Source organism: Acinonyx jubatus, chromosome A2, assembly GCF_027475565.1.
Source record: "Acinonyx jubatus isolate Ajub_Pintada_27869175 chromosome A2, VMU_Ajub_asm_v1.0, whole genome shotgun sequence".
Taxonomy (NCBI): domain Eukaryota; kingdom Metazoa; phylum Chordata; class Mammalia; order Carnivora; family Felidae; genus Acinonyx; species Acinonyx jubatus.
Genome location: NC_069383.1, coordinates 149,876,052 through 149,897,239, shown reverse-complemented (window position 1 = coordinate 149,897,239; position 21,188 = coordinate 149,876,052). Strand labels below are relative to the sequence as shown.

The following is a 21,188-nucleotide window of genomic DNA, read 5'->3' as shown; positions in this document are numbered from 1 at the left end:
CATTCTGTTTATCCATCTGTAGAATCCGGGTGGCTCCCACCTCTCGGCTGTTGTAAGTAGTGCTGCTAAGAATGCAAGTGTATCAATAGCTCTTTGAGACCCTCCTTTCAACTCGTTTGGATACACACTCAGAAGTGGAAATGGTAGAACATACAGTAATTCTATTTTTAAGTGTTTGAGGAATTGCCATGCTATTTTCCCTAGTGATTCCACCATTTTACACTCTCACCAACAGGGACAAGGGTTCCAACTTCTCCACATCCTCACCAACACCTTATTTTCTGGGTTGTTGTTTTCTTTATAATAGCTATACCAATGGGTGTGCTAAATTTCTAGAAAATGCAATTTTTTTTTTACAATGGAAGTTTTCTTTTAAGGAAAGATTTTTTATTGTTTTTTTTAATGTTTATTTTTTATTTTTGAGAGAGAGAGCATGTGTAAACAGGGGAAGGGCAGAGAGGGAGGGAGACACAGAATCCGAAGCAGGCTCCAGGCTCCGAGCTGTCAGCACAGAGCCCAACGCGGGGCTCGAACTCACAAACCATGAGATCATGACCTGAGCCGACGTTGGATGCTTAACCGACTGAGCCACCCAGGCGCCCCAGCAAGCTTACTCTTTCAAGGCAATATCAGAAATAATATTTGTACATCTCAGCACAGACAGAAGTATTGGGAACACAAAAGAAATGTGTAGGCAAATTCTTCTGGGGCTTGCTATTTGTTTTCAAATATTTGAGCCCAGTCTGTATACCTATTCAGCAAACTCCAGAAACTTAAAATGTGATAGTGGACAAGACAGTTACAAACACATGTCTAAGGAACAAGCGTACCTAGTAGCCCCATAAACAGCTGGCAGCTGAGTGACCAGTGAGGTAGGAAGGACATGGTGGGTCGTTAATACAAAAAGGGGTTCTGGGGCACCTGGGTAGCTCAGTTGGTTAAACATCTAACTCTCAGTTTTGGCTCAGGTCATGATCTCACGGTTTTGTGAGTTCGAGCCCTGCATCAGGCTCTGTGCTGACACTGCAGAGCCTGCTTGGGATTCTCTCTCTCTCTCTCTCTCTCTCTCTCTCTCTCTCTCTCTCTCTCCCCCACCCCCACCCCCAGTCATGTTGTCACGGTCTCTCTCAAAATAAACTTTAAAAAAAAATTTTTTTAATTTTTAGTGGAAGGCAAGTCATAAAATGTTTAAGATAGAATCAGCCTTAGAAATTGTCTTCTCGGGGCACCTGGGTGGCTTAGTCAGTTAAGCATCCAGCTTCAGCTCAGGTCACGATCTCGCAGTTTGTGGATTTGAGCCCCGCATCAGGCTCTCCGCTGTCAGCACAGAACCTGCTTCAGATCCTCTGTCCCCCCCTCTCGCTGCCCCTCCCCCACTTGCTCATGTTCTCTCTCTCTCTCTCCCTCTCTAAAATAAATAAAACTTAAAAAAATAAAGATTTATTTTACTTTTTACTTCTTGAGAGAGTCCTGGATCCCTGAGTCCCGGTGGTGACCAGACTGCAGAAGAGCCTGGAACGGGCACGTGCGTGTGAGTCCACGTTTGCACAATAAAGAGATTGCAGATACAGGGAGGTGGGAAACACGTGCCGATATCCCTCCCAGAAAGACTCTACTGTATCCAAAGATAGGCGGGATGGGTGGAATGATTTAGTGTATGTCAATAAGGAAAACAAACTAGAGCATGGTAGAAAACTTAGATAATGGGGACATTAAGGGAAGCGGATGTTGAACAACTTGTAAGCTCACTGAAGACTAGAGTCAAGAACTTTCATTTCAAGAAAGAATTGGAAAGTACGTTAAAATCCTAAGAAGTGTTGTTACATGATCAAAAGTTACCCTGATACCAAATATTGCTACTGACAAGTAGGGTGGGGGAAACTATTTGCTGTCCCTGTGCATCAGGAATGGAGCAGACTTAGGACACGGGAAATTAGAACCGAGTAAACCTACACCCACCATAAAACAGTACCTCGAAGTGCGTTTTCCTTCCCGCTCAGGAGTAGTGAGAGATTCAAGAGACACATTGAGGTGGGAAGGAAAGGATACAGAGAAGGAAAGACAGTAACTGATTTCTGGACCTTTCTGTTCGCCATCGTCACGAAGTTACCCTAAACTGGAGTTTGGCAAGCACGCCAACCGGTCGTTCTAGAAAGCTCCAGTCAAGAAATGTGATGAGGACCTTGCTAGTAAGTAAAATGCACTACCGAATGATTTCACCTAAGTGTCTTTGTCCCTTTAACGTCCAATGTATGAAAACGGGTATACTAATAAGCTTTTGGAACCAGAGCATTTTTCTTCTAAGAAGTACATCTTATTCCTTTATTCATATAGCTTTAGTGCTCATACACGTGCCCCACAATGGAAATTCCTTTTCCAAATTATGAATCAGTTCATACGCATCACATCAAATTTTCAAATCTCTAGGGTATTTCCACTAAAATACATATTCTGTGCTATAATCTGGCTGCATTTTTATACATATATGAATAGATTAAGTGGTGTCCTACAAACGTCATATTCAAACAATATATTTGGTTTGGGATATTATGTAACATGAGATAATTATATATTGGTGCAGTACTTTTTCCCTTATATGTAACACCAACACAAGGTTTTCACACAAAAGACTGGTTTTATTGAAATAAATTTTACATAAGTCATGGACAATTTTCATGAAAGCCCCATTCCCCCCCCCCCCCGTTAAGATTTATTTTCTATTTGACTATCTACAACATATACCTTGGCATGAAACAAAGTCTCAAACTTATTCGAGTAGTTCAATTAATAAATTTCAGTCCCATTTTTAAGGAGTTAAAAAGAAAAATATAATTGTTTGCTGTTCACTTGAAGTGATTTCTCATTTTCCTACTCTTTTCATCTCTTAACCTACTTCTCAGAGTTTGTTTCTAACTTAAGGCAATCCTCCGCTGAAGTATTACCATGTGATTCTAGAATGCTCTGCCCGTTTTACATCTGTTGAGGATAAAACACTTGGAATTTTGATTCAGTCTACCAAGACAAAATATGGGGGGTGTCATAGTAGCCCTTCTGATAAGAGAAATTAAAAATAACCCTTTGTTTCTTCCCCCAAAATCCAACTGGCTAGATGTGCGTGTTCAATATGGTAGCCACCTGTGGCAATCTAAAATTAAATTTAATTAAAAATTCTAAATTAATTAAAAATTCCTCAGTTATGCCAGTCATTGTTCAAGTGGTCAAAAAGCACATGTATCTGGGGGTCACTACATTTGGACAGCACAGATATAGAACATTTCCATCACCGCAGAAAATTCTACTTAACAGCACTAAACTAGACCATGTAGGAGTTGATTCATATATAAATATGTGAAATATGCACTTTTTCCTTCTTAGTCACGAGAGCTACTTGTTAAAGCTTATCTTCAACCCACAATCCTGTTGATTTTAGCTCAAGACAATGGTATAAAAATAGATATTTGTACAATTTCTCCAAATCATACGATGTGTTGTAAGAGTCCAAAGCCCTAAAATGAATCCCATCTTTGCCACCATAAAACAGTTTCATGAGCTCCCCGCGGACCACAGCATTATGGCCATGGGCAGAGTTCTCCTGTGGCATCTGCAAGGAAGCCTTGCTAGGGGCTCCTCACCAGTGTGGACTAGCCATCCCTGCTACCCTGTGCAGCCACCTTGGAGGAGGAGTCCCTAAAGGTACTACCTCTGCTCCCTGCTCTAAGGTGGGTCCCAGGACCCCCAAGGTTCCCACTCAGGGCAGGGGGACCATCCATGCAGCCCACGTAAGGCTTCCCAGGACCAGCCAGACCCCGACTCTGTTAGGGCCCCCAGTGCACCCTCTGAATGTCCTGTGCCCAATGCACGGGCAGACAATCCAGCCCTTCTTTCTACAGTCAATGCCCAAATTATGCCCAAAGTCTCTCCCAAGACCCTACACTTACAAAACATCATTGAAACATATGAAAATAGCAGTTTGTATAAGCCCAAGGAAAACTCTCCTCAGGAAAAGAAATCACACATTAAAACTCCTTCAAAATAGGGGTGCCTGGGTGGCTCAGTTGCTTAAGCGTCCGACTTCAGCTCAGGTCATGATCTCACGGCCCGTGTGTTCGAGCCCCATGTCAGGCTCTGTGCTGACAGCTCAGAGCCTGGAGCCTACTTCAGATTCTGTGTCTCTCTTCCTCTTTCTGCCCCTCCCCCATTTGCACACTCTCTCTCTCTCTGTCTCTCAAAAATAAATAAAACGTTAAAAAAAATTTTTAATAAAAAAATAAAGGTAAATAAAATAAAATCTCATTTGACTAACCCAATACAAATGTTCTTTTTACCACCCCTTTCTTTATTCCTGGATTCTTAAAATCAGTGCGATCAACTTCCTAATTTGGTCTTTGAGTTATAATTTTTAAAACAAACGCATTTTCTAAAATATTAAAGGTGGATTGTTTGGAAATAAATATATGCCAATGAACCCTTACATATTACTTCTATAAATCCGTCTATCAACTCTCCAGCCCCCAGAGAGAAGTATTCACAAATGTGAAATTTGAAAACCATTTTTCCTAACTATGACTGTGGTGTCTAGACTTTGTCCTTACGCACAAACCGTTATTCCACAACACGAAGATTGCTGGCTCCACGGGACAGGGAGATTCTGCAGTCTTCTGATGGATGCTATTAAAGCTGAAGACTGAAAGATACTTTGGTGGTATAGCTGGGAACAGATTCTGTAACAAGAGGAACAAGTCGATTCAACCAGTCCCCATTTTATCACCAACTGTAGCTACAAGCCATGGCTTAGGTCACCACACAAGTTACTACTTCATATGTTAAGGGTAGAGATAAATGCACTCTCCTGTCCCCATTAAGGGTGACATTTGCCTTCACCAATCCTAGTCGTGCATTAGAAAACATTTACATCTAGAAGAGAATTCTTAACCCTCATTCTTTTGCAATCTCTCCAACAGACTCACACAGCTGCATCAGGATCTGGGAACCTTTATGACCCTAAAATAATACCAACTGACAAAAGAGAAATCAAAGGCCAAGGACCTGAGACCGTGGACACCAGGTAGAAGGGAAGACGGTTCGGGAGCAAAGTTGGGGCTATTCCTAAGCCAAGTAGGATCTTAGGAAGTATGCCTTTTCTTAGTCTTGCTGTTGATACAGGTTACTGCCCACTCTGTCTTCACAGCCAAATTCTGTCAAAGGATGGTCTAGACCAATGGCTCTCCAGGTGAGGCTCCCGGACCCAAGGCATCAACATCACCTGGGAACTTGTTAGAAATGCACGTTCTAGGCCCTACCCCGGACCTGGCGAGTCAAAATCTCTGAGGGCGGGGCCTGCAGGTGATTTTTTAGGTTCACTAATGCTCAGGACCAGTGAGGAGTTTCACTTCCTCATTATGCTTGAATCACATGACGTTGGAGGGTCACATGTCTCACTAAAGCTACCCTTTTTCCTTACAGCTTTGGACTCTGGGTCTGACTCAGACGTTAGAGTGAAGGGGAAGGAGAGAAAAGAGGGAAGACACCACGATGAAGAAAAGCAAACAAACTTTAAGAATATGCCCAACCACATATAGGTTGAACTGTTAAGAAACTGTCATTTTGGGGGATGCCTGGGTGGCTCGGACAGTTAAGCATCCAACTTCAGCTCAGGTCATGATCTCATGGTTCATGGGTTTGAACCCCACATCGGACTCTGTGCTGACAGCTCAGAGCCTAGAGCCTGTTTCAGATTCTGTCTCTCTTTCTCTGTCTCTCTCTCTGCCTCTCCCCCACTTGCGCACTCTCTCTGTCTCTCTCTCTTAAAAATAAACTTTAAAAAAATGTAAAACAAAGAAATTGTCATTTTTACAGGTAAAAACCAGCTGAATATTGGCAATGTCCTGTGAACCAACATGAACAAATGAAGGATAGAATCATTATAATTATTTAGAAATAAATGAATGAGTTCAAAAGCTATCATCACTAGAGGAGCCTGAGTGGCTCAGCTAGTTAAGCGTCTGACTTCGGGCTCAGGTTCTGATCTCAGGGTTCATAAGTTCAAGCCCCACGTCAGGCTCTGTGCTGACAGCCCAGAGACTGGAGCCTGCTTTGGATTCTAGGTCTCTCTCTGTCTCTGCCCCTCCCCCACTCATACTCTGTCTCTCAAAAATAAACAAACATTAAAAAAATTAAAATGAAAAAAGCTATCAACACTAAAGTTAAATTTTAAAAGCAAATTATGTTATCGCTGACCAACAGATCCAAAGCTAAATACCTGTGTTCTCTAATTCTTTCCTGCATTTTTAAACAATAACTCTAAAATGTAACTATGAACAAATCAACAAAATACAACAATGAAGGTTTACCCAAGAGGAAAATTATACAATCCAAAGATAAATTTTGACGAAATAAATGGTTCTCTATTTGTTTCATGTTTCACACAAATTTCTAATTTATTTCACAATATTTGGTTTTCTCAAAGATTTTTTAGTGTTTATTTTTGAGAGAGAGAGAGAGAGAGCAAGTAGGAGAGGGGCAGAGAGAGAGGGAGACAGAGGATCCGAAGTCGGCTCTGTGCTGAGAGCAGAGAGACCATTGTGGGGCTCAAACTCATGAACCGTGAGATCGTGACCTGAGCTGAGGTTGGACATTCAACCGACCAAGCCACCCAGGCGCTCCTATCTCATAATATTTCAACATCCAAGATTAGGGATGACCGAATAGATCGGAGGTAAAAGTTTTAATTTGACAAATAAATGGTGTCTTCCAGTGCTGTCATGAAACCCCTGAATAGCTACATGTGACCAATCATCTTTAGTCCATGAATGGGGGGTGAGGGGCGGGCAGCAAGCCCACATGCAAATTTTCTGAGGGTGACCGAGGTGCACATTTTCAAAGCTCTGGGGGCCAGGGCCACCTCCTCCCTAAATCCACCTGCGGGACATCTTTCTGGCAGGTCCCTACCTAACTCACAAAAACAAGGGACCTGGAAAAGTAAGAGAGATCTCTCAGGCATCCATACCCAGGAAGCAGGTGGCGATTAGAAAAACAAAGAGTGACTTATGCCTTTTTCCTGTGTTTGTGTGCTTGTGGCAGAAAGAAGGGCTTCTGACATTCCGGAAAAGTCTTTGGAAAACAGCCACTGGGGAAAAGGCTTCCCGCCCTTTCCTGAGGTCCTGTGACCGCCCGTGCTCCTCTGTAATATCACCACCCGTGGGAAAACCAGAGCTAACCCAACCTAGGTACCAGTCTGCCACCTCGCGTTTCTCCTTGTGATTTTTATATATAAGTGGACCTTGATTTATGTAACCCAACTTTTCTAAAGTTGAACTTAAATGGACTTTGAAATGGAATCTTACTTTCCCATTAACTAGGATAGCCTTTTGTCAATGTCATTTAGTTAAAAACTCATATACAGTCAGTAATGCCACGTCTGAAGTGTATGCTCCCTGGCCTGTCAAATAGTTGATGACAAGTACACTAGAAAATGTTAGTATTTTAGAGAAACTATAGATATTTGGTACCTGGAAAAATAACTAATTAGCATGCTGTCGATGAGACTCGTGTCAAATGTGTCGCATGAGCGCAAAGAATCCTGTATATTCATTTAAAAGAATTTTAAAGGTGATTGACGTACCTCTTTCTTTAAGATCTTCAATATAGGCTTTCAAAAATTCTTTATCAAAGTGTTGACGATCTTGTTCACTTTCCATCACTTCCACACCGTCTTCACACTGGGTATTATCAATAGGATTGTCCATAAGGCTTACAAATCTATTCGAGAAAATATGGACAATATCACATTTTCACCTGTGCATTTTTAACCGCAACATTCCTCTCACATGAAGTGAAGTTTTGTGGTACCGAATCGCAAGTTCTTGGTTATCCTTGAATGTCCAACGTGGAGAGAGCAACAAAGTTGTAATTTCCTTTGCAAGCTCTTTCATTGAACTAATTTTATCACCCTTCGCTATCCAGGAAAAAAAAAAAAGCCTGTAGGTTATCATTCTTCAATGTTTTATCCAAGTAATTGCTGTCTGTATTTTATTTTTTGCTGTTTATTTATTCATTTTGAGAGACAAAGAGAACAAGAGCAGAGGGGAAGAGAGAGAGAGAGAGAGAGAGAAAGAGAGAAAGAAAGGGAGAGAGAGGGAATCCCAAGCAGGCTTAGGCCATCAGCTCAGAGCCCGACACAGGGCCTGGATCCCATGAACTGTGAGATCATGACCTGAGCTGAAATCAAGAGTCACACGCTTCATCGACTGAGCCACCCTGGCGCCCCTGTATGTATTTTAGAATTTGATAGGCACGAGGATACTTTTTATTGAAAGCCATAGTCTCTCACCCTGCCTCTGTCTCTCAGATCCCAGAGGCAAGCTCTTCCATTTACTTAACCTGCCGGAAATCTCTTTTACGCAGGACAAATACTTCAATGTTGTTACATCAAGTGGAGGCATCCCTTCTCTTCCCTTCAGTTGCCCGACCCTCCCACCTCCCAGTTTTTACGATCCATACTTCTCCTTTTTCAACATCCTAGTATGAAAATTTTCCAACGTTCAAAAGGGTCGAAAAAATTTTACAGTGAACACCCCCATACCCACCACCTAGGTTCCATACGTAAGATTTTATGGCTTTTGCCTTATCACACACCCAGCCGTCCTCCCTCCATCCACTCGTCAGGCCGTCTTATTTTTTGATGCATTCAAAGCACATCGCAGACATCACGTACTTAGCACATCGCAGACATCACGTACTTTTTACTTTCGCATTAACACCAACGCTGTCCGCATTCTGATCCAAAACCGTATTTAACTTTTCTATCTTGCCTGAAGTTTGATTCTAAAGCTGAAAAATTTGTATTCTTGGGACAATTATCTGGGAAGGCTTGGTGATGCCTTCCCCCTGGGGAGGCTCCAAACACAGAACTCCGGGGTCTTTCCCCCAGGGCCACCCTAGAGGAAACCTCAGGCTTTTGGTCAGGGGGCCAGACTGCGGGGGGTGAGTGGTCTGCCGGATGGAATCGAGGAGGAGATTGGAAGGTGGGGGGGTCATCTGTTTACATGAGATTTTCCTTTATTTTTAGCACCATGTCTCAGGCTGCACCAACACGTGCCTGGAATTTCTGACCTCGAGCTTCTTCGGAGTTCTCCAGGGCAAATGGGCTCAGTTTCTTGGTTTCTAAACTTGAGGCTACTCCATACAATTTTTATCAGTCACCACTGTTCTGTCTGCCATTTGTCTCCCAAAGTTGTGTTATTGTCTCTCATTCTGGGAAAGCCTTCTCCCGCTTTCTTGATCATTGTCGATTGTAGGTTTTATTATTTTCCTCATCTCAGCGGGGTCTCCAGAAGGATAGGTGTTAAATACATGGTCAATCTACCATAATTAACATCTTATTCTTTTTATAGTTTTCTTTTTATATTTAATCTGTGGCTTTCTCTATATGTCTTCCTACATGCTATATACGATATACAGTACCTACGTGGCTATGTGCCATAAGCTGTCTTATGCTATAAAGTGACGAACAGACTTTGTCTTTCCCTGAGTAGCCAACTTCCTTAATGGCGTATTAAGTCACTCATACCTTCCCCACTGGTTTATGAAAATCCCTGTATCATATACTAGGGTTAATTTCAGTACTACCTATTCTGTTCTAATAATTCACCTATGAATCATTGCCTAACACGACCTCATTTTAATTATTACACGCCAGTTTTTTGTTTTTAGTTTATTTATTTATTTTGAGAGGGAGAGAGAGAAAGAGAGAGAGTGAGCATGGGAGGGACAGAGAGAGAGAGAGAGAGAGAGAGAGAATCCCAAGCAGGCTCTACGTTGTCAGCATGGAGCCCGATGCGGGGTTCGAACTCACAAACTGTGAGTGACCTGAGCTGAAACCAAGAGTCGGACACTTAACCCAACTGAGCCACACAGGTGCCCCATTATTCTACCTTTTAAACCCATCATAATTCTCAGTAAGGCAAATTCTGCCCCGTCACTCTTGTTTTCCAAAGTTATCATTACTGTTCTTAGCTTTTTGCCTTCTAGGTATACTTTCACATCAGCTTTTCAAGTTCCAAAAAAATAAATTCCACTGGAGTTATGGTTGGGATCATATTATACACTTAAGTATAATTTTTGGAAGAAATCATATGTTTATAGTCTTTTCATCCAGAAAAGACAGTATGTCTTTCCAAATATTCAAGACCTCTTCGATAGGCTTTGGGAGCACTTTTTAGTTTCTTATAAAGAGCTATTTTGCTAGCATTTTGTCTAGATTTCTTTTTTAGGTTTTTATATTTTTGGCTAATACTATTACTGTCATTATTCCCTTCCACTATTTTTCTATAGGATATTTATAGAAGTCTTAATGCAAACTTATATCTAGGGTTTTTTTTATTAAACTTTTAGGGGCGCCTGGGGGGTTCAGTCAGTTGAACGTCCGACTTCGGCTCAGGTCACGATCTCACACTTCGTGGGTTCAAGCCCCTTGTCAGACTCTGTGCTGACAGTTCAGAGCCTGAAGCCTATTTCGGATTCTGTGTCTTCCTCTCTGTCTCTGTCCCTCCCCCACTTGTGCTCTGTTTCTCTCTCTCAAAAATAAATAAACATTAAAAAAAAATTACACTTTTATTAATTCAAAGAGCTTCCATCTGATTCTTTGAGATTTCCAAGTCCTACAATTATTATCGTTTGACATGACTTTAGTTGCCTGCACACAGGTCAGTTTTACCCTGAGCGGAAGTCTCCTGACCGGAAGTCTCCCTCCTCCCGTGCATCCTTGGTTGAGAAGCTGTCACGCCTGCTCCCAGCTGGCTGAATGTGGAAGGGGCTTAAGGGTGGGTCCTGCCAGCCCTCTCACCAGGGGGCCCCTTCTCATCCAGAAGACATTCCTGGGACAGCCAAGGACAGGGGAGGACCCATTCCAGTGGAAAGAGTATGGTGGGGCAGTGGGGAGATGTCATACCCCATTCATCTTGTGATTACACAGTGATGGATGTAGTCTCTCTCTTTGCAGTTGTCAACTTCTTTATTTCTGTCTGCTAGGCATCTTATTGCCAGGATTGGAAGACGAGGAAGATTTATGCTGATAGTGAGCATTTACCACTGGAAGAATTGGGCGCCCCTGGGAAAGAGCCCCTTGAATGATGGTCTTAGCCAACAACTGGTACTCAAGGCAGGTGGACACTCTGGACACAGTGATGAAATGGCTGTCACTGGAGTGGCCTCGTGTAAAGCTTCCTGGAATGGGTCAAAACGGGCTCAGGAGAGAGGTGATGGGGGGACCCCCAAAGCCTCAAATTCTGGCAGCCGGGAGCCGAGGGGATGTGCCCTGGGGTCAGCTTCAGGAGAGGGTGGAGCGGGGGCTTTTCAAGTCCACTGCCAAGGTAAGAAAGACCGTTCAGTGTCTCACGCCAGATTGGAATCTGTTTGTGTCACATTTGCATGGATGGTTTTTCTGAGCTTGGGGTGGTTTACACATACCTTTAAGGAAACCAGAGAGCGAGGCCACCAGGAAACATTCAAAGCCACTGACCCTCCAGGCTCAACAACAGACCAGGGAGCCCTGGACAACTGCCCTGTCACGCTTCAAACAGCGGTAGCATTTGCCCAGAAATCCTCTGAGTTCTACCTCCCCGTGCCAGTGGCCAAAACCTTCAAAATCCTGTAAAAAGGCATCGGAACCTCTGTGAACCTCTGTGAACAGGGATCAGGTCCTCAGAGCACAAGAACCACCTCATCTGGTTCCTGAAACAGGAGGGCACCCAGGCTCCAGGCTCCAGGCTCCAGGCACTCCTTACCTTGTGTCTGACTGTCTCTATTGGGATCTACTCACTTTAAAGGTGTGGACGAGTCACACAGGGCCGTGGGGAGCTCCACCAAATGGTCCCCACTGACGACTAACAAGGCCAGCTTCTTTAGGTTAAGCAAGGCGTACGGAAGGTAGGTCAGCTTGTTCTTATACAAGATAAAGGTCTGCAGCTCTTCTAGCCTAAGAAGGAGCAAAAGGCAATAAAATCAGGACTGACTTCACAGCTGAAAAACCAAAGCGAATGACACATCAATTCTGGTATGAAATCCCTACGCAGTTTACCTTGTATAGGCGACCCCTGCGAGAATAAGCTGACTTCAAAATTTAAATAGAGTCATGCCAGGTGACATGAATTTTAAGTTTTCGCTGGCTTAATTGGCAGCCGAAGACCCAAAGAGAGCAGCGGGATAAGCAAACTGCACAATGTGCACGAGGCCGAGAGGGGGCCTGACACCCGGTCATCCCTCCAAGGAGCCGTCGTATTCCCCGGGGTCAGCGGGGCGTGGGAAAGGACCCGCCCTGGAGCTGGGCTGAGAACGAACAGATTTGGGCAACATATTGCCTTGTGCACATCTGGAAAGCACAGTATTCCTCCCCCGTCTTATTTCCTATCTTTGAAATGGAAAAGCAACCCGCAGAATGAACAGGAAACGAGCAAACTACGCTCCAGCTGTGTTTCACTTCTTTCCCATTTTATTCTAACTCAGTGACACCCCCCCCCTCCAGCTTTTTCTTGCATTCACTTGCAAAACCTTGACTGATCCCACAAATATTTCAGAGTTCCCCTTGTGTTTCAAAGTAGAGCAGTTCCCACTTAGTCTCACAACCTGGAAAGCACCGATGCATTACAGGTGCTGAGAGTACAGAAAGGTCATATGAGTGACCTTCAGAACTGAGCCAGTTTTGGCCTCTGTGTCATAACAGCTTACTTATTATTATATACTTTAAGTATACTTAGAGTAGTAAGTATTACTTACTTATTACGATATTGTTATAATGAAGACTGTGGATTTAAAACCATGTTAAACTCTGGACCAGCCATGCAGGAGCCTAATATTATTGGTGGAATGAATGAATGAATGAATGAATCTTACATGATCCAGTGTAATTTTTTTTTTTTTTTAAGTAAGCTCTACACTCAACGTGGGGCTTAAACTACGACCCTGAGATCAGGACTCGCATATTCTACTGACTGAGCCAGCCAGGCACCCCAGTGTGATTATTTTTTTAAAAAATGACAGGGGCGCCTGGGTGGCGCAGTCGGTTAAGCATCCGACTTCAGCCAGGTCACGATCTCGCGGTCCGGGAGTTCGAGCCCCGCATCAGGCTCTGGGCTGATGGCTCAGAGCCTGGAGCCTGTTTCCGATTCTGTGTCTCCCTCTCTCTCTGCCCCTCCCCCGTTCATGCTCTGTCTCTCTCTGTCCCAAAAATAAATAAACGTTGAAAAAAAAATTTAAAAAAAAATGACATACAAGTATATAATTGGAAAAAACTTACTAACCGTATCAATTTCGTTTGAAAGATTTGGTACAATAAACCAATAAATAAAACCAATAAAAATGATCCTTACTGATACTATAAACAGAGTGGTAATATGTATAAAAACACAGAGTGACAGGTTTCTATTCCATAGATAATAAGCATGCTTTTCCGTTTCTGCGGAATAAAAGAAAGCTAATGATAGCTTTCTATTGAGGACAGAAGTAAATTAAAGTTCACCAAGACCATGAAGGTGTGTTCAAATGCACATCTATGTGCACACACACGTATGACACAGACTGGAAGTTGTCTTATTATTTCGCACAGACACATCTCCCAGAAACAACAAACTCTTGGGAAGATTCGTTGATTTTGAAGACCATTCATGGGTTACACATGTTTAAAGTGGCGATGGTGTTTAAGGCGTTAGTCACTAATGCACACACACCTCACCTTCAGAACGCGAGTAGCTACCTGTCTATATCTTGGGGCAGGTCGGTCAGGCTATTGTTGCTGATATCCAACCACTGCAAATTCGACATCCTCAGGACACAGATCGGGACACTGGCAAACTTGTTTGCCGCGATATCTACGAATGTCACTTGCTTCAAGTTACTTAACTAGAAAGGAATAACAACAGGTATACTCTAATTACTTTTCTAGAATGAAGTTCGACTAATAATTTCTAGGTGATGTTTCTTCTCAAAGGCACCTCTAGAAATCTACGCAACACGGACCCATATAACATGAATTTTGGAGCACCTATGGATGTGCTCCATGCTGGAGGTACTAAGATCGACGGCGCATAGAGGGCTGCCCTCAAGGAGTTCACACTTTCCAAAATAAGCAATGCAATTTTTATAGCAAGAACTAACGTGAAGAAGGTTTCAACTGGCAGTGTTCGGTAACACAGACATAAGTGGCTAATATGCCAACGTCAAGGTGGAGTAAGGGTCAGGGGTCAGGAAAGACTTCATGGAGAATGGAGTATTTGCACTGGGTCCTGAGTTTCCTCGACAGGTGGGAAGACAGGGAAGGCAACTCCAGGTGGGGAACAGCCTGTGCAAAGTCCCAGAAAACAAAAAAGCACAAGCTTTCAAGAATAGAATGACTTGAAGACAGCCAAAGGAGTTCCAACAAATCTTAAAAAGCCTCAGAAAGGGACAAGACAAATGATCAGAGATCTCTACTATTTCAGGGTTTTTTTTTTAAATATAATTTCGATCTCTACTATTTATGTCTTATCTCCATAATCTGTGTTTTTAACATGGTGACTGAATCTGTAGGGGAATATACTTTTTTCAGTTTATTTATTTATTCTGGGAGAGAAAGTACGAGTGGGGGAGGGGCAGAGAGCGAGAGGAAAGAGAGAGAGAATCCCAAGCAAGCCCCATGCTGTCCGCGCAGAGCCCAACACGGGATTCAAATCCACAACCATGAGATCACGACCTGAGCTGAAATCAAGAGTCGGACGCCCAACCGACAGAGCCACCCAGGCGCCCTGGGAAATAGACTTTTTTTCTTTCAAATGCAAATCTATGAACAGCGAATAAAGCAGGAAAATGTCTCTCATGTTTGGATTTGGTTTTGTAAGTCAGGTCGTGACTATGAAATACATAATAAGGAGCTACCTTTTACTGGCTTATTCTGAGAGTCCACAAATAAAACCTGAGCTGCCTCTCAGAATACATTTTCAAAACGGTTCCACAATATGGGACCAACTGGACCAATAGGAGGAATTACTGAAAAGTAGAGAAGAAAGAAGCAGTAGGTTTATGCCTCTATTTACCTGAATGTAATACCTAATTCCATATTGCCAAATTCGCCCAAGCGAGGCACAGTCCAAAGTGATCCTATTGAATGGGCACATCCTAATTTTGCTCTTGTTTTGAATTTATAAAAAGAAATGTGAAGGGCCACCTGGGTGTCTCAGTTGGTTGAGGGACTAACTCTTGATTTCAGCTCAGATCATGATCTCACAGTTCGTGAGTCTGAGCCCCACATCGGGCTCTGCACTGACAGTGCGGAGGCTGCTTGGGATTCTCTCTCTCTCTCTCTCCCTCTCTCTGCCCCTCCTCCCCTTCTCTCGAAAAAATAAAATGTGCAAGGTATCAGAAAAGGATTTGGGGAACGCCTTAAAAAAATGAGCATGAAGACAGTAATGTGACAGTCAAAGAAGATGCTTTGGGTGCCCACGATTCAGTCTGAACTTCCTGACTGTGTGGCCAGGGTTATCAGATCAGCAGAAAAATCAAGACTGAGCTACCCTCGGTCTCTCGTCTTTCTTCTTTTTACGATAAACGTAGAAAGTACATTTTTTGGACTGTAAAATAAATTACTGGGGATATTTAAAGGAAATAACGTAAGACATCTGTGAAAATTAGAATAAGGAAAGTCACAGTGGTATTCAACTAGCAAGGAGACAGAAGGCCCAGTTCTAGCCATTCCCCACTAGCTACTTTCATCAAGGGCAAAGCAAAACACTCACAAACTCTTTTGAAAGGTAATTCTATTTGTCTGAAAATTCCAGTGTTGTCCAGATAAAAATCTGACGTTCAGTCATAATAAATACAACACGCATTTACACAGCAGTTTCATTATCTTTACCTTTGTCTCAAAATTCCTGACAGTTCCTTCCCGTAACTTTCTATACGTCATTTATCCTACTCGCTGTCTATTTGAATTTGAATTCAGGATTACGTCAATTATTTGTGAGAGAAGCATCCTCATGAAGGCAGGGCACAACAATGTGACGGCATTGAACCCTACTGAACCATACACTTAAAAATGGTCATGATGGGGGCGCCTGGGTGGCTCAGTCGGTTAACCATCTGACTCTTGATTTCGGCTCAGGTCATGATCTCAGTTTGTGGGTTCCAGCCCCACGTCAGGCTCTATGCTGACAGCTCAGAGCCTGGAGCCTCTTCGGATTCTGTGTCTCCCTCTCTCTCTGCCCCTCCCCTGCTTGTGCTTGCTCACTCTCTCTCTCTCAAAAGTAAAAAATGAACATGAAAGAGAATTTTTAAAAAAATAATAAAAATGGTCATGATGGTAAACATAATGTTAGTTTTTTAACCAAAAAAAAAATTTTTTTTAATGCTAGCATTTGGATATGGCATCCGGGCAAACAGTGGTTTCCTGAGTTTGTAGACATCAGAACCTGGGGTGCTGTGTGCTTCCACTGGGTAAATACAAGTTAGACACGTGAGGCTGAGATGCCCTCACAGATGACACTCCCTTTAACATGACCGTGCAGCCTGTCTTCAGGTATATGGTTTTTCATCTATCTTGAATAAACCACAGTTTGAACAGATAGTTGACAATGATGGCCACTGAGAACCATTCAGGAATGAATTCGCGAAGTTATAGATAAGAAGAATCAGGGAACTATTAGAACGCAGCCAACTGGGGAAGCATAACAAATACTGTGCATTTATGGAATCCCATTCAAAGCAAAGAGCCTAAAAAATCTATATCCAGAGACCATTTGCTCCCGCGGGTGTCAATATAGTTTAGGTGAACCAGGTGAAAAACAACAACCCAAATGGTGATTGCCTGGTGCTGCCTGATAGGCCAGCTCATGGGGATTAACTTCGAGGAGGCAAGACAGAATTTCGAGGGCGAGATCGAAATATCCTACAAGTGAATTCGGTGGATCGTACACTTACAATGGCTGAATTGGGGGCCGTATGAATTATATTTCAACCAAGGGGGCAGGCGAAGAGAAGGGACAGAGAAGCAAGCCTAGGAGGCTAGGTCAGGTGATGGACAACACGGGCTTGGACTAGGGTGTTGGTGGCAAGGTGCTGGGCGGGGGTCAGATACAGAATATATTCTAAAGGGCATGCTCAACAGGACTTATTTACAGAGTGGTTACAGGGCGTGGGAGCAACAGAGGTCAAGTTGACTTGGCTTGCTTCCAGCCTGGACAACCGAGAGAAGACTGGGTCCCTTTCTTTCTTCCTTCCTTCCTTCCATCCTTCCTTCCTTCCTTCCTTCCTTCCTTCCTTCCTTTCTTTCTTTCTTTTTTAATGTTTATTTATTTTTGAGAGAGACAACAGCACAAGCGGGGAGAGGGCAGAGACAGAGGGGAAGACGCAGAACCCGAAGCAGTCTCCAGGCTCTGAGCTGTCAGCACAGAGCCCGACGCGGGGCTCGAACTCACAAACCGTGAGATCATGACCTGAGCCGAAGTCGGACCTCAACCGACTGAGCCACCCAGGTGCCCAGAGCCATTTTCTAAACTAAGGAGGCTTGGGGAATGAGCAGTCTTATGAAGGGGGTCACGCCCTTGGGGGGGCACCCCTCACCTGGACCACTGCCGGGCATTTCCTGGGGCGACAGTAGAAGCGACTACTTCCTCCCACCCAGAAGTTTCCAGGCAAGGACAATAACACCCCATCTAGGACTATAATCAGTGGGCGTTGGCAGGACCACATGAGCACTACTGTTTCCGGTGTGTTCATTACCAGTTCGTTACCATGAGATCCATATCTCCCTTCAGCATAAGAAGCCTGTTGAGTTTTATTTGGCAATAAACTCTGCTCCCTTTCAGCTGTTCCATTTTATCAGAATATGATGTTAAATCATGAGTGAATACAGACCAAAAGTAATGAACTTAATTCATTTGATTTCGATTAATGAACTTTTAAAATCCTATCTGTAAGACAATTTTTGTTACCTCTAAGTTTTGATGAATATATAAACTTTAAAAAAATCTTACCCCCTTTATTCCCATTTCTGATTTATTTCACCATTGCAGATAAGCATTACAGACAACAGGAATCTTACATTAAATAGGCATTAAATAAAAATATCCTGTGTGAAAATAGGACATTTTGCCTAGTTTTGTGTAGCTTTTTATTTGTTTTGTTTCTTTTAAGTTTATTTATTTTTGAGAGAGAGACAGAGAGAGTGAGCAGGGGAGGGGCAGAGAGAGAGGGAGAGAGAGAACCCCAGCAGGCTCCACGCTGCCAGTGCAGAGCCCAATGTGGGGCTCAAACCCACAAACCGTGAGATCGTAACATGAACCGAAACCAAGAGTCGGACGCTTAACCAACCGAGCCACCCAGGTGCCCCAGTGTTTGTTTTTGTTTTGTTTTGATAGCTTTTCCGAACTTAAATTCAGCTCCTGGTCTAGTGTAAGAACATTTTCAAGGACCTTCTAATTGCTGGTATAGTGATTGACATGTCAAGAAAGTGTGATATAACAAAGACAGATTTCATCTTGTAAAACATCTTACCCACGTTATAGATCATCCCACGTCATAAGTCAAATAAAAGTAAATCATAGTGCAAACGTGATCGCTTTCTTACTTCAAAGGGGAGCTCAGTTAATTCCAGATTTCCGGAACAATCCAGTTTCTCGAGATTTTCGCAGTCCCCCAGCTCCAGAGGGATGCTCTTCAGATGGTTGAAACTCACATTGAGTTCTCTCAGGTTCTTCAAACGACCTGTCATCAGAACAAATGAACATCCATGGGGTAGATCCCTTATGGTTTTTTAACGGCAAAAGCAAAACAAAGATACAACACGTTTGTACAAATGGTGGGGGGGGGGGGGGAGACAGGAAACATAATTTTGTATTTGTTTTTTTAAGCACTTCACTAAGTGCCAGTTCGTCTTTCATCCTGAGCATGTTGGTCCTTGATCAGAGCGTTTTTTGCTTATTCTCTGTTTAATCCTTCATCCAACTAGGCAGCCGCAGACCTTCACCCCTCATACCCCAAGACAAGGAGAAGCAGTAGTGGTCATCCGGTCTTCATTTTCAGCTACTGATGGAAATTTATCGAATGTTGATCAAAATGACCTACCAGGCTACACGAAACTCATCAATGGACTAATATCCGGGACCGACTATTGTAGTTTATGTTTACAGTGAACATGTCATTGCACGTTTGTCCTTCTAAAACTGAAAGAAAATAGACACGAAGCTCCCAAACACGGCACTGCTCACTCGTGACACTTCTAGCTTCTGCGCAACTGGCCCACGTCTGCCTGTGCCGAGTTCCGCAGGCAGGACGGTGGCGTCGCTGCCCCAAGGGGACACTGCAAGCAAGCCAGCGGCTCTGGGAACACAGGAAACAGCCCCGTCCAAGCAGCCTCCCGGAGGGCCATGCTGCCTGCCCGCCAGCTGCCCGCTTCCCAGACCAGAACACCGAAGGCTCCCGCTGGGGAACATACCAATTTCAGCCGGAAGATGGGAGATTTGGTTTTTTGGCAGATCCAGAATTCTCATCGCTTGAAACAGCTCGATATAGGTAGGAATGATTTGAATCAGGGTATTGCTGATGTGCCATTCTTTTAGGTGTGTCTGCTCCTTCAACGAATCCGGGAGCTCCTGAAACAAAATGAACGACGTCAGTCACAACAAGTTCCTCAGCGTGTTGGGGCTGAGGGGCAGCGTGCACAAAGCCACGTACATCGGGGCATCGATGTAGAAGATGAGAGAGCACGCGGGAGAGCGTCAGGCCTGACCTTCGCCAGCTCAACAGCCACTTCACGAAGCCACTTTTAAGACTGTGTAGGAGCGCCCGGGTGGCTCAGTCGGTTAAGCGTCCGACTCTTGATTTCGGCTCAGGTCACGATCTCACGGTTTGTGGGTTCGAGCCCCACGTCGGGCTCAGCCCTGACAGCGCAGAGCCTGCTTGGGGTTCTCTCTTTCCCTCTCTCTCTCTCTCTGCCCCTCCCCTGCTCTCTCGCTTCCTTGCTCTGTCTCTCTCACAAAATAAATAAACATTAAAAAAAAAAGAAAAGAAAAGAAATCCAGACAGGTACCCAGTACCCACAGATCTCAATGATGGGGGCTCAGGAGAAAGAACACTAGAGGCCATACAGTGATCATCTCTCCCAGCATCAGAGGGCAGTGCAGCTAAGAAATCGGTGTCAGAAAATATCCACTCATTTGGTCGCCGCAACAGCCCTCACGGGGGCCGACACAAGCATTAGCACCGTCTTACTGGGGGGGACACAAAATATGTAAAAGTGGGGTAAACTGCCCCAGGTCACATGGCCAATAAAGGACGGCCCCAGGATCACCCCCCAAAATTTAGTCTCTCGGCCCAGAGCCCCTTCAGCTAGAAGTTGGGGGGATAGAAAGAGATGAAGGGTAGGTCCCAGAGAGCCCTGTCCCCCAGAAAGGGACCACAGCCCAGGTTCACCTGCCCACAGCACAGCAGGTGCCGCTTCCACGAGTAAACCTCGGATCACGGGGCAAGCCCTGGAGGTGCCTCTCCAAGCAAAGCAGCAGGTCAGGGGCGGAGGGAGCAGGAAGCCAATGTAAACACCGGAGGAAAGAAAGGGGGCATCTTTGTCCTGGCCTCAGAATCTCAGAGGAAAAGCAGCTCAAGGGTCTGCCGAAATTCCTTTACTGCTCTGCACACCCTGACACTTCAGCAAAGTCACCACCACCCGCTGGGAAATGTTCGGTGAAAGTCACAGTTCATTTAAAACAAAAACAAAAACAAAAAAAGGCAGGAGCGCCTGGGTGGCTCAGTGGGCTAAGCGGCTAAGCCACTGACTCAGGTCATGATCTTGTGATCTCGTGGTTTGAGCCCCAGAGATGGCTCTGGGCTGACAGCTCAGAGCCTGGAGCCTGCTTGGGATTCGGTGTCGCCCTCTCTCTCTGACCCTCTTCCGCCTGCACTTTCTCTCTCTCTCAAAAATAAATAAACATTAAAAAAAAATTTTTTTTTTTAAGGCAAAGTGATTTTAAAGTCTGGGGGAGAGACGGCAGGATTAAGCATTTAAAGGCTGCGCCATTCTGGGGAGGGCCCACTCCCCCCTCCCCTCCCCCCCAGGTCCCAGCCCCTGCCAGCCTCGGAGGGATCCAAGGGGATCCTGCTGCCCCCTCCAGCAGGACGACAGGGTCTTACACAGAGGGAGGGATGTGAAAACCCGGTTTGGTTCGAAGCAG

At 44.2% G+C, this 21,188-nt stretch overlaps 1 protein-coding gene across 2 annotated transcripts in view; it reads right to left on the bottom strand.

The window, feature by feature from the left end:
* Positions 1-2,615: 2,615 nt before the first annotated feature.
* LRRC2 (leucine rich repeat containing 2) overlaps positions 2,616-21,188 on the bottom strand; it is a 36,721-nt gene continuing 18,148 nt past the window's right edge. For both annotated transcript variants that reach the window (XM_027038538.2, XM_027038539.2), the window contains exons 4-9: positions 19,457-19,613; positions 18,590-18,726; positions 13,748-13,893; positions 11,819-11,974; positions 7,622-7,758; positions 2,616-4,721 (exon numbers count right to left, since the gene is read on the bottom strand). In XM_027038538.2, coding sequence (XP_026894339.1) covers positions 4,672-4,721; positions 7,622-7,758; positions 11,819-11,974; positions 13,748-13,893; positions 18,590-18,726; positions 19,457-19,613 — 783 coding nt within the window. In that variant the 3' untranslated portion in view covers positions 2,616-4,671. The remainder of the gene's footprint in view (positions 4,722-7,621; positions 7,759-11,818; positions 11,975-13,747; positions 13,894-18,589; positions 18,727-19,456; positions 19,614-21,188) is intronic.